Source organism: Somniosus microcephalus, chromosome 4, assembly GCF_052327205.1.
Source record: "Somniosus microcephalus isolate GS21.2 chromosome 4, FLI_Smic_1.0, whole genome shotgun sequence".
Taxonomy (NCBI): domain Eukaryota; kingdom Metazoa; phylum Chordata; class Chondrichthyes; order Squaliformes; family Somniosidae; genus Somniosus; species Somniosus microcephalus.
Window position 1 is genome coordinate 185431229 of NC_140990.1, and position 13595 is coordinate 185444823.

The 13595-nt window shown below is 52.4% G+C and overlaps 1 protein-coding gene across 1 annotated transcript in view; it reads right to left on the reverse strand.

Annotated features, from left to right (window-relative positions):
• Window positions 1-1738: 1738 nt before the first annotated feature.
• The window catches only part of cyp20a1 (cytochrome P450, family 20, subfamily A, polypeptide 1), a 76596-nt gene continuing 64739 nt past the window's right edge, over window positions 1739-13595 (reverse strand). The window contains 2 exon segments of the mRNA XM_085985610.1: window positions 1739-2954; window positions 4290-4379. Of these exon segments, the coding sequence (XP_085841736.1) occupies window positions 2804-2954; window positions 4290-4379 (241 nt within the window). The 3' untranslated portion in view covers window positions 1739-2803.

The following is a 13595-nucleotide window of genomic DNA, read 5'->3' on the forward strand; positions in this document are numbered from 1 at the left end:
CGCTGCCTCTGCAAGATCCTGCAAATCCATTGGCAGGATAGGCGCACCAACGTCAGTGTTCTTGCTCAGACCAACGTCCCCAGCATCGAAGCTTTGACCACGCTCGATCAGCTCTGATGGACGGGTCACATTGTCCGCATGCCCGATACGAGACTCCCAAAACAAGCGCTCTACTTGGAGCTCCGGCACGGCAAGAGAGCCCCAGGTTGGCAGAGGAAACGCTTCAAGGGCACCCTCAAAGCCTCCTTGAAAAAGTGTAACATCTCCACCGACACCTGGGAATCCCTGGCCCAAGACCGCACAAAGTGGAGGAGAAGCATCCGGGAAGGCGCCGAACACCTCGAGTCTCTTCGCTGGGAGCAAGCGGAAGCCAAGCGCAGGCAGTGCACGTCAACCATCTGTGGCAGAGACTGTAGGTCCCGCATTGGGCTCATCAGTCACTTAAGAACTCATTTTTTATGTGGAAGCAAGTCATCCTCGGTTCTCAGGGACTGCCTAAGAAGAAGAAGACATGGCTGTAATTAAACCGAGGGGTCACGATGATGTGAGTCACCCCAGGTAAGACACAGAATAAACTCCAGCTGAATCCTGTTGGGTCCCTCCCTGCTTTGTGTGCTCTCAGAACTCAATGCGAGTTTGAATGTAACTTAAAAAAAAAAATCTTCGGCCCCGAGTCTCACTGGTCAGCCTACTCTCCGAAATGGCCAATGCCCACACTCTGGGATCAGCCCGGCCCACCCCCACACTCTGGGATCGGCCCGGCCCACCCCCACACTCTGGGGCCGGACCGGCCCACCCCCACACTCGGGGGCCGGACCGGCCCACCCCCACACTCGGGGGCCGGACCGGCCCACCCCCACACTCGTGGGCCGGACCGGCCCACCCCCACACTCGGGGGCCGGACCGGCCCACCCCCACACTCGGGGGCCGGACCGGCCCACCCCCACACTCGGGGGCCGGACCGGCCCACCCCCACACTCGGGGGCCGGACCGGCCCACCCCCACACTCGGGGGCCGGACCGGCCCACCCCCACACTCGGGGACCGGACCGGCCCACCCCCACACTCGGGGACCGGACCGGCCCACCCCCACACTCGGGGACCGGACCGGCCCACCCCCACACTCGGGGACCGGACCGGCCCACCCCCATACCCTGGGACCGGCCCACCCCCACTCGTGGACTGGACCAGCCCACCTTCACACTCTGGGACTGGCCCACCCCCACACTCTGGGACCTGACCAGCCCACCCCAACACTCTGGGACCGGCCCACCCCCACACTCTGGGACCAGCTAATCTCCAGGATTGCTCACTTTCAGGGACCCATCAACCTCCAACCACCCCTCAGGACAGACGCATTCGCTAGCACCAGCCTGCCACCCAGGACCGGCCAACCTCTGGGACTGGACACCCTTAAGCTGCCCTCTGAGACCGTCTCTTCCTCGAGAATCTTTCCCAAGCACTCAGTCTTCACACGTGGGCCTGGACTACGGAAAGACATCACAGCTGAGCCCAATCCTTTCCTTGCCCATTGTCCACACACTGCACTTTCCAGTAGGGGTGATTGGGCTTTGATCTGTGGAGGGAACGCTGGCTGATTCATCCACTGCTGAGACCAGACCAAGGCAGCGCCACAACTGACTCAGCAGGGAAGGTGAAGGGCTTAAACACTTTGCAGGCATGTACTGTCTATAAAGAGTCTCTTGATCTCTAGGCAGCAGTGACAGGTGGATACATACTCCTTTGTAATGCCCTTGCAGCAAGTTTATTGATAAATGATCATGGAAATTCAGACAGAGCACTCTGATAACTACTGGTCTCATTCTCACACATGATAACTGCAGCAAACAACCACACAATGTTGAACAGCATTTTGACAGACAGGTCCATTCCCCTCCCCTTTCCAGACAGTGCTGACTTGCTGGGGCACTGCCAGCCTCGTCTTCCTGCGGATGCAGAGTGTCAGCAAGATATTCCGATCCTGCCTTCAGCCCAAGACCGCAGACGCAGGAGTCGCTGGGCAGTGATCGGGAGTGGGAACCCTGGCTGGTTATTCCATTAGTTAACCTGGGAGTGGTGGGGAGGGGGGGAGCACTGAGGCCGACTGTGGCACCCTCTCCTTGCCGGGGTCTGTTAGCTCAGCACAAACCAGGATGTGAACCCTGAGCACCTTCCTGGCTCAGCTTTATCAGTGGAAGCAGTGCGGGACTCAAACTCTGAAGTTGAGCGGTCTGGTGACAGGACTTGTTCACAAGTCACAGCATAAAACCCCACCAAAAGGCCTTGGCCACAAAACCAATTAATCCACAAGCAGGTATGCACGTCAATCCAACATCGTTTGATGCTATTGCGACTTCCTCTCCTTTCTCACTCCCCAAAACAGCCAACAGTTTCTCTCAAAATGTTCCCGTTTTATTTGTTTTAAGTGACGTTTGCTGTTCCTTGCGTATATTTACTTACAAGGCGGACATGAGTGTACTTGGAATTCCAGTAAAATCAGGACTGGTCAACCCAACCTCCATATCGTCAGTGTCGGCCACTGCAATGAGGGGCTTACGAAGGTTCTGCCGTGAAGGCTTCTGGTGACGAGGCGTTGTCACTTCATGGTTAGCTTCATGTTTTCACAGAGTGGCGGCGAGCGGGGTGGGGGAGGGGCTGGGAAGCTGAAACTAGCAGGAATCCTGTTGTACAGAAGTGATGGGTACAGTACCTGTGTGGATCTGAACTGTCATTGCCATGCCCTACCAACAGTGCGCCTTCCACAACAGCCCCTGCTCACCCCAGGCTGGCTGGCTGGGGTAGGCTTAGATTCTCTTGCTGACAGTGATCCAAGCCTCCTCTTTCGGAGTAGTTACAAGGTCGTACTTCATCTCCACCACCTGGTCCTCCACGGGGTGCAGGCTCAGCTTCCTGATCAGTGTGCTCAGCATGATTGTAGCCACAGTGTAGGCGAACCTATCGGAGGGGAGACATAGACAGGCTGAGACCGGCGGTGGTGGGTACAGCGACCTTATAAAACCACTGGGCCCAGACGGTCTACATACTACTGACCAAAACCTCTCCCCAATGGGACAAGTGCCTTTGCTGTCCCCTTATCGCCACTGGTGTCACATCACTGGCAATTAGGAGGGAACAGCACCCACAGTCAAGGGTCAGAAGCAGACCAATCGAGCAGACAATGCGAGGCAGTCGCACTCTATGGGACGTTCAATGAGTTGCACCATCACAGCACGGCAGCATCTGAATGGGGGAGTGAATAACATAAGCAGCGACACAGAATTTACAGCACAGAAACAGGCCAGTCGGCCCAACCAGTCCGTGCCGGTGTTTATGCTCCACACCCTAGTTCACCTCTTCCACACCTCCTCCCACCCTACTTCATTTAACCCCATTAATATATCCTTCTATTCCTTTCTCCCTCATGTGCTTATCTAGCTTCACCTTAAATGCATCTATGCCATTCACCTCAACTGCTCCTTGTGGTAGCGAGTTCCTTTAGAAAGGATTCAATTAATGTGTGCCAATGCTAATGTTGTTCGTTTTCTATTCTTCAATGTTTTTATTTTGCTGGGAATTTTGCGCTCATCAACCTGCGGGGTATTAGCACGAGGTTAAAGGAGGTTCTGCAGAACTCCAGAGAGGAGCAGAGAAAACAGGCAGCGGCCTACTGCCACTATGCACCTGAGCACTGCTTCCATGGCCACTGGTCCACCCTTCAGTACCTCACCTGAGGAGACACACTCCACAGGGAGCCGAGTCGGTGAGCAGTGGCAGGCTATTCGACCACAGAGGGCACAACAGCCAAGCCCGAACCAGTCCTTGGCAATGTTCCCCTAAGGTGCGCGGCCGCGCACCGATCACGAGGTCCCGTGCAGACTGCTCACAAGCTGTTCCACTGGAAGAAATACGGCGCAGCAAATTTAAAGGGCCTGTTCAGGGAAAAACAAATTGTTGGTCCTTGGCCGACACTTGGTGGCAATTGCTTGATAGTTTCAACTCATGAACTCTGAAGGGGATGAGCAGGCTTTAAATATTTAGAACTACTGTACTTGGATACATATTTTCTCATTCACAAAACAATGAAAGAGATTTATACTAAAATAAATGTTAAAAACAGGCCACTCTCAGACAGTCTGACAGGAAGCCTTAGGAGAATTGAGACCAACTCCTCCTTCACATGGAGCTTGGACAAACTGAATTAATTTCTACTCTGAACCCAGCACAGGGTACTGGAGGAGTATAAAGGTTACAACTTGGATCTCTCCTGTGTGAAGCACCTTATTGCTTTACCTTAGCTCCGGGCATTCCTGGCTCCCGGAAAATCCCAGCAATGTAAACTGCTTCCTGGCAGCTTCCTCGTTGAACCGTTCGGGATCAAACCTGCAGGACAAGGAGACGAGTCTCAATAAAACAGGTCACTGTCAGAATAATGCACAGCTGTCACTGGGATAAAGTGCAGCCCAAAACTGGGTGCAGCATAATCCTAGATTGACTCCTTCTAGACGTGGGTTGTATCTGAAGGTGGGGAATGGAGACATACACACACACACACAAACACGTACCCTTACATATGAATATACACATCTAGCATTCGCAATGTACAATTTGTGCTAAATGTGGAGGACAGCTGTGTAGTTTCACACAGCAAATGTCTTCAGCTGGACCTTCACCAATGAAAGAGCGGCAGGGAGATTGATAAAGAGATAAAAATCCGAACAACACATTTGAGGATGGTGACAGGACTTTTCTCTACATAAAACCCCACCAGAAGCCTTGGCCACAAAACCAATTATTCCAAAAGCGGGTGTGCAGGTGAATGATCACCATAGCGGACCAGATAATGTCCTGTTACCCTTGTGTTCTGGGTTCAAATCCAGCCCAGGCTGGGAGTGTTTGGTGAGGCAGTGTGGACGGAGTTTAACAGTGTACATAGGAACAGGAATAAGCCATTCAGCCCCTCGAACCTGCTCCACCATTCAATTACATCATGGCTGATCTGTACCTCAACTCCATTTTCCTGCCTTTGATAGATATCCCTTGATACCCTTACCCAATAAAAATCTATTAATCTCGGTCTTGAAAATTTCAATTGTTCCCCTTATCCTTTTGGGGGACAGTTCCAAATTTCTACTACCCCTCGTGTGAAAAAGTGCTTCCTGATTTCCTTCCTGAATGGCCTAGCTCTAATTTTAAGGTTGTGTCCCTTTGTTCCCCCACCAGAGGAAATAGTTTCTCTGCATCAACCCCATCAAATCCTTTTAACATTTTAAACATCTTGATCAGATCGCCCCTCAAACTTCTATACTCAAGGGGATACAAGCTAAGACATGCAAAATTAACCTCATAATTTAACCCTCTAAGCCCCGGTATCATTCTGGTGAATCTGCGCTGCTCCCCCTCCCAAGGCCAATATATCCTTCCCGAGGTGTGGTGCCCAAAACTGAATGCAGTACTCCAGATGGGTCGTGACCAAGGCGCTATACAACTGAAGACTAACTTTCTCCCCTTTGTAATCCAGCCCCCTTAAGATAAAAATAACAACAGAAAACGCTGGAAACACTCAGTAGGTCAGGCAGCATCCGTGGAGAGAGAAACAGAGTTAACATTTCAGGTCTGTGACCCTTCGTCAGAACTGGAAAAAGTTAGAGATGTAACAGGTTTTAAGCAAGTGCAAGGGCAGGGAAAGGGGGGAAAGAACAAAAGGGATGGTCTGTGATAGGGTGGAAGGCAGGAGTGGTTAAATGTTGCGAATGTGGATGGCAGAATCATCAACAGCTGCCGCCTGAAAAAATAGGGGCAGAGGTTATGGTCTGAAATAGTTGAACTTAATGTTGAGTCCAGAAGGTTGTAAAGTGCCTGATAGAAGGATGAGGTGCTGTTCCTCGAGCTTACGCTGAGCTTCTTTGGAACAGTGTAAGAGGCCGAAGTCAGAGTGGGAGTGTGAATGGAGAATTAAAATGACAGGCGACCGGAAGCTCGGGGTCACCCTTACAGACTGAACGAAGGTGTTCCGCAAAGCGGTCACCCAATCTGCGTTTGGTCTCCCCAATGTAGAGGAGACCACATCGTGAGCAGCGAATACAGTATACTAGATTGCAACAAGAACAAGTAAATCGCTGTTTCACCTGGAAGGAGTGTTTGGGGCTCTGGACAGTGGGAAGGGAGGAGGGAAAAGGGCAGGTGTTGCATCTCCTGCACTTGCACGGGAAGGTACGGAGGGGAGGGGCTGTTGGGGGTGATTGAGGAGTGGACCAGGTTGTTGCGGAGGGAGCTGTCCCTTCGGAATGCTGAAAGGGGAGGGGAGGGGAAGATGTGTTTGGTGATGGGATCACGCTGGAGGTGGCGGAAATGGCAGAGGGTGATCCGTTGAATGTGGAGGCTAGTGGGGTGATGGGGAAGGACAAGGGGAACCCTATCGTGGTTCTGGGAGGGAAGGGAAGGGGTGAGAGCAGAAGTGCGGGAAATGGAACGGACATTTATCCCCTTGAGATAAAGGCCAACATTCTATTAGCCTTTTTGATTACTTTTTGTACCTGTCCATTGGCTTTTAATGATTTGTGTATTTGGATCTCCAAATCTCTGCTCTTCCAGTTTTTCACCATTTAGAAAATAATCAGATTTTTCTTCCTTGGGTCCAAAGTGGATGACCTCATACTTGCCCATAATGAACTTCTACAGTTTTTCCCACTCCCTTAATCTGCATATGTCCCTTTGCAACTTTCTGCTCCCATCTGAACTACTTACTGTTCCTCCTAATTTAGTGCCATCTGAAAACTTGGATATACAAGTCATGAATAAGTATGGTGAAAAGTTGACACCCCAGAACAGATCATGGAATACCACTTGTAACATCCTGCCAATCTGAGTACATATCCTTTATCCCCACTCTGCCTCCGAAACAATTTCCAATCCAAGTCAAATGGCTACCTCCAATTCCGTGCCCTCCCATTTTTGCTAATAATTGCGTTACGCTGTAGCTAACCTGTGCTGCACCAGCTCTGGAAGTGTTTAATGGGACAGTGTAGAGAGAGCTTTACACTGTATCTAACCTGTAGTGTCCGTGTGTTGATAGAGACACTGAAGACAGGAGTTGGTTCATAGGTGTTTACTAAGCAAAGTCTGGGGGGGTACTAACGGATATAACACAATATACAGGCTTATATAGCCCGAGTGGCCATTACCGGCATTACAGCACACCTGGGGCTCTTAAAGGCACATACACTACAATTCCTCCCCTTTTAGCTAACCAGTACATCATATTTTAAGTAATTATTAATTACATGTTATAAGAAAAATAATATACACATTGCTGTAGTTAATTAATTATAAGTCAGTCTCTCAGGAGGCTTCCTGACTCGGTCCGGATAACGCCTCGGGGTGTAGTAGTTTCTGGTGGTGTAGTAGGTTCTTCTGGCAAGGCTGATTCGGCTTGAATGCCAGTGTCGGGTTCATCGGGTTCCAGTATCACCGGATCGGAGGTAGATATGGGTATCTCTACTTCATCGTTAGATGTATAGAGTTGTGGTGTACGTTGTCCCTTTTCGGATGACTTTATGATTTGGTCAGCATGGCGCCTTATTATGCTTTCTCCGATGTCCACGGTATACATCAGTGGTCCTAGTCGTGTGCAGATAGTTCCAGGCTGCCATTTCTCGGTACGGTAGTCCCGGGCCAAAACTTGTTGACCTATCTGGAAGGTTCTAGTTGGCCTTTCATTCATGCATTGAACCTGCCGGTTCTCCACGTCCCTTCTAATGTTGGGCTTGACCAAATCCAGCCGGCATCTTAGGTTTCTATTGAAGAACATCATGGCGGGAGTTTGGTTGGTAACCATATGTGTTGCATTCCTGTATGTGAATAAGAAGTTATCCACCTTGTGCTGAAGTTTTATGTCTTCATTACCCATGGCCTTTATGGCCTTCTTGAAGGTCTGGACAAACCTTTCAGCCAATCCATTGGTGGCGGGATGGTATGGGGCGGACGTGTAGTGCTTAACCCCCTTGTTTTTTAAGAACTTTCTGAATTCTTCGGACACAAATTGCGGTCCATTATCAGAACATATCTGTTCCGGCAGCCCATTCCTGGCAAATATGGTCCTTAATACTGTGATGGTTTTTTCCGTGGTGGTGGAGGACATCTTTATTACCTCCGGCCACTTGGAGTGTGCATCAACTGCGATTAAGAACATTGAGTCCATAAATGGACCAGCAAAGTCGATGTGTACCCTTTGCCAGGGAGATGAGGGCCACTCCCATGGATGTAGAGGGGCTTGTGGTGGAGCGTTTTGGACCTTCTGGCATCCTAGGCAGCTCTTGGTCATTTCTTCGATGTCTCCATCGATACCTGGCCACCATACAAACGCCCTGGCTAGGTTCTTCATTTTCACTCCACCCAGATGCCCCTCGTGAAGCTCCTTTAGCACTTTATCCTGGAGTTTGGGTGGAATCACCACTCTGGATCCACACATCAAGGTTCCTCGGCACACTGACAGCTGTTCTCTTCTTTGCGAGAATGCTGGCAACAGTGGTTCGCCGTGTTCTGGCCATCCCTTCACTGTTAAATCGTAGACCCTTGAGAGAGTCGGGTCATGTCTCGTCTCCCTTTCAATGGCAGAATTTGTTACTGGTAGACATTCCACTATGGTAGAGTGGAACATCTCCACTAGGTCTACTGTAGGTGCCTCTTCTACCGTTGGCAACGGTAGGCGCGATAAACCGTCAGCATTCCCATGCTATTTTGATCCCTTGTATTCTATGTTGTTTTGGTGTGCCCCTAGAAAAAGGGACCACCTCTGTAGCCTTTGCGCTGTCATAATGGGAACACCCTTTTTAGGGTTGAATATGGAGATGAGGGGTTGATGGTCAGTCAACAAGGTAAATTTTTGTCCGTGTAGGTAATGGTTGAATTTCTTCACTCCCCATACCAGGCTGAGTGCTTCCCTGTCGATTTGGGCATAGTTACGCTCAGCTGAGTTCAATGAGCGTGACGCAAAAGCTATCGGCCATTCCGAGCCATCAGGGAATTTATGCGATAATACTGCTCCTATGCCGTAAGGGGATGCATCGCACGCCAGTCTGATTGGCAGAGTTTGGGTTGTAATGAGCCAAAACTTCTTCGGATGTGATTAAGTCTTTGCATTTATGGAGGGCATGTTTACAGTCTTCGTTCCATTTCCAAATTACTCCTGTTTGTAGCAGTTCATTAAGAGGGTGTAGAAGAGTTGATAAGTTCGGTAAAAATTTATGATAGTAATTTATTAATCCCAGGAACGACCTTAATTGTGAAACATTTTCAGGTGCTGGGGCTTTTATGACCGCTTCAATTTTTTCAGGTGACTTATGCAACCCTTCCTTATTTATTATGTGGCCACAATATATTTGATTTCGGAAAAATTCGCACTTGGGGCGATTTGCTCGTAGGCCCCGTTCTCTCAGCCTAGTGAGCACCTGCTCCAAATTGGCAAGGTGCTCGTTGTCATTTTCTCCTGTTACAAGGATGTCGTCCAGGTAGCATTGAGTACCCAGAATCCCTTGGAGGACTGATGCGCTATCAATAACTCAAAAGACTGAGATTAAGCGAGTAATTAACAGGCTTTTATTAGCAAGAGAATGAAGGTGTGCCTCGAGTGGTCGTCCGGTCCAGAATACAGAGGGACTGTGGAGCAGTCACCTTTATGCCTGGACTCGTGGGAGGAGTCAGCCGAGACATGTACAGGCATGTACACAGTGGAATACAAACAGTGGTTTACCACATTCACCCCTTGGGTTTAAAAATGAGTCCGGCGGGGTGAAGTGTATTAAAAGTTAGTGTATTGGAGTCTCTCCGGAGGTCTTGTCTGCCGCTGTGATCGACGTGGCGACGGCAGGGGTAGTGAAGCTTCCGGCGTCGAGTCCCGCGTAGGCTCGGGCACTGGTGTGTAGTCCTCGTAGGTGTCAAGCGGGTCGCAGGGCCCAGGCCCGCCGTCTGCTGGGGCTGGATATCGGGTCGTGGGGGGGGGGGGGTGGTAGTGGGTAGTGGGTTACTGCGGCCCACAAGGGTGCGAGGTCTCATATGGAGACTGTGTCCTCCCGCCCATCCGGGTACGCAATGTAAGCATACTGGGGGTTGGCGTGGAGGTCGACCCTTTCGACCAGGGGGTCCGTTTTATGGGTCCTCACGTGTCTTCTCAGTAGGACCGGCCCTGGGGACGTCAGCCATGGCGGTAGCGATGTCCCCGATGTGGACTTCCTTGGGAAGACAAACATTTTCTCATGAGGGGTGGAGTTAGTGGCAGTGCAGAGCAGTGACCGAATAGAGTGGAGCGCATCGGGGAGCACATCCTGCCAGCGGGAGGTCGGAAGGCCCCTAGACTTTAAGGCTAGGAGGGCGGCCTTCCAAACTGTCGCATTCTCTCTTTCCACCTGTCCGTTCCCCCGGGGGTTGTAACTGGTGGTCCTGCTTGTGGCAATACCCCTGGCGAGCAGGTACTGACGGAGTTCGTCGCTCATAAACGATGAGCCCCGGTCGCTATGGATATAGCTGGGGAAACCGAACAGGGTGAAGAGGTCGTTCAGACATTTAATGACCGTGGCACTGGTCATGTCTGGGCAGGGGATGGCGAACGGGAAACGGGAGTACTCATCAATAATGTTGAAGAAGTACACATTGCGGTCGGAGGAGGGGAGAGGCCCTTTAAAATCAACGCTCAGGCGCTCAAAGGGGCGAGTGGCTTTTATCAGGTGAGCCCTGTCTGGTCTATAAAAGTGCGTTTTGCACTCAGCGCAGACTTGGCAGTTCCTGGTCATGGTCCCGACCTCCTCAATGGAGTAAGGCAGGTTGCGGGCCTTGATGAAGTGGAAGAACCTGGTGACCCCCGGGTGGCAGAGGTCACTGTGGAGGGCCCACAGTCTATCGATCTGCGCGCTGGCGCAGGTGCCACGCGATAGAGCATCCGGGGGTTCATTGAGCTTCCCGGGCCGGTACAAGATCTTGTAATTGTAGGTGGAAAGTTCGATTCTCCACCTCAAGATCTTGTCGTTTTTGATTTTGCCCCTCTGCTTGTTGTTAAACATAAACGCAACTGAACGCTGGTCAGTGAGTAGGGTAAATCGTTTTCCGGCCAGGTAATGCCTCCAATGACGCACAGCCTCCACAATAGCCTGGGCCTCCTTCTCAACAGCGGAGTGTCTGGTCTCCGGGCCCTGGAGGGTTCGTGAAAAGAAGGCCACGGGTCTCCCCACCTGATTAAGGGTAGCGGCCAGGGCAAAGTCGGACGCGTCGCTTTCCACCTGGAAGGGGATGGATTCGTCCACTGCGTGCATGGTGGCTTTGGCAATGTCTTCCTTGATACGGTGGAAGGCTAAGCGGGCCTCTGGCGTCACGGGAAAAGAGGTGGACTTGATCAGCGGACGGGCCTTGTCCGCATAGTAGGGGACCCACTGGGCGTAATAAGAGAAAAACCCTAGGCACCTCTTCAGGGCCTTGAGGCAGTGGGAGTTCCATAAGGGGACGCATCCGGTCGGGGTCGGGACCGATGACTCCATGTTCCACAACACAGCCAAGGATGGCGAGGCGGGTTGTGCGGAATATGCACTTCTCCTTGTTATACGTCAGGTTGAGGAGTTTGGCGGTGCAGAGGAATTTTTCGAGGTTTGCGTCATGGTCCTGCAAGTCATGGCCGCAGATGGTCACATTGTCCAGATATGGGAAGGTGGCCTGCAACACATTTTGATCGACCATCCGGTCCATCTCCCTTTGGAAGACGGAGACCCCGTTGGTGACGCCAAAGGGAACCCTAAGGAAGTGATAGAGGCGGCCGTTTGCCTCAAAGGCAGTATACTGGCGGTCCTCAGGGCGGCTAGGGAGCTGGTGGTACGCTGATTTCAGGTCAATGGTCGAGAAGACGCGGTACTGCGCGATCTGGTTGACCATATCAGCTATACGGGGGAGTGGGTAAGCGTCCAGCAGGGTGTAGCGATTTGTCTGGCTGCAGTCGATGACCAGGCGCTGCTTCTCGCCGGTCTTAACGACCACAACCTGGGCTCGCCAGGGGCTGGTGCTGCCCTCAATAATCCCCTCCTTCAGGAGCCGCTCCACTTCGGTTTTAATGAAAACCCTGTCCCCGGCACTGTATCGCCTGCTCTTTGTGGCGATGGGCTTACAGTCGGGGGTGAGGTTAGCAAACAGTGGGGGGGGGGGGGTGACTCTGAGTGTGGAGAGGTTGCACCTGGTGCGCGGCGGGCAATTTGGAAGCTGCTGGCTGCGGACTGAGAGTGGGGGGAGGGGTCCACCGTACGCCATCGTAACACTTTTGAGGTGGCACTGAAAATCTAACCCCAATAGAACGGCAGCGCAGAGGTGGGGCAGGACCAGAAGTTTAAAATTATCGTACACAGTCCCGTCTACTACGAGTGTCACCACGCAGTAGCCGCCAATGTCCGCCGACTGGGACTCAGAGGTCATAGAAATCCGCTGGTGTGCAGGCAGGACTGGGAGAGAGCAACGCCGCACCGTGTCGGGGTGGATGAAGCTCTCCGTGCTCCCAGAGTCAAAAAGGCAGATTGTTTCGTGACCATTTACCTTAATGTCCATTGTGGACCGGGCCAGCTGGTGCGGTCTCGCTTGGTCCAGCGTAACGGAGGCCAGCGTAGGGGTCGGTGTGTCGCTGCGGGTAGCAGATGAGGCGGTGTTGGGGGCCTGCTGCGTCCCGGCTGTCGTCCAAGATGGCGGCGTCCATGATCCCCATGTGGCTGGAGGCGTCCAAAATGGTTGCTGTTCCGGTGGTTCGCACATGGCTGGGGAGGCCCAAGATGGCGGCCCGCACGGCCCACACGCGGCGCTGCTGGGGTTCGGGGTGGCTTTGGCCCTGCAGACGCTGGCGTAGTGTCCTTTCTTCCCGCAGCCCGAGCAGATCGCATTTTTCGCCGGGCAGCGCGCTCTGGGGTGTTTGGCCTGGCCACAGAAGTAGCATTTCTGGCCTTGGGGCACTGCTGTCTGGCCTTGGGACACTGCTGCGGTAGTTGGGCCGTTGCTGGGATGTGGCTGGGGTGGCACGGCGCTATGAGACGGTCCTACCGTGTCCCAGGCTGTCGTTCCCCGCGGCGTCCACGGTGCAGAGGAGTAGGCGTCCATGCCCCGGTAGGCTGCGTCCAATGATAGTGCGAGTTCAGAGGCCTTGTTGAGATCGAGGTCACTCTGCTCCAACAGTCGCTGTCGGGTGTAATTGGACCTGTGGCCCGCTACAAAAGCGTCCCGGATAAGTTCCTCTGTGTACACGGCGGCATTTACATCCTTACAACCACAGGCCCGGCCAAGCACAGACAGTGCCTGAAGGTATTCCTCGGTCGATTCCCCAGGTTGTTGTTTACGACTCCCCAGGAGGTGCCTAGCGTACACCTCGTTCACTGGGCGCATGTACTGGTCCTTGAGGAGCTTGATAGCATCCGCGTACGAGGTCGCGTCCTGGATGACCGAGTACACTCGGTGGTTCACTTTGGAGGTCAGGACGTCCAGTTTGTCCTCGTCCGATTTGACCGTTTCAGCGGAGGCGATCAGAAATTTTTCAAAACACCGAAGCCAGTGAGTAAACTTGGTGGATGAGTCCGCCTCCCGATGATC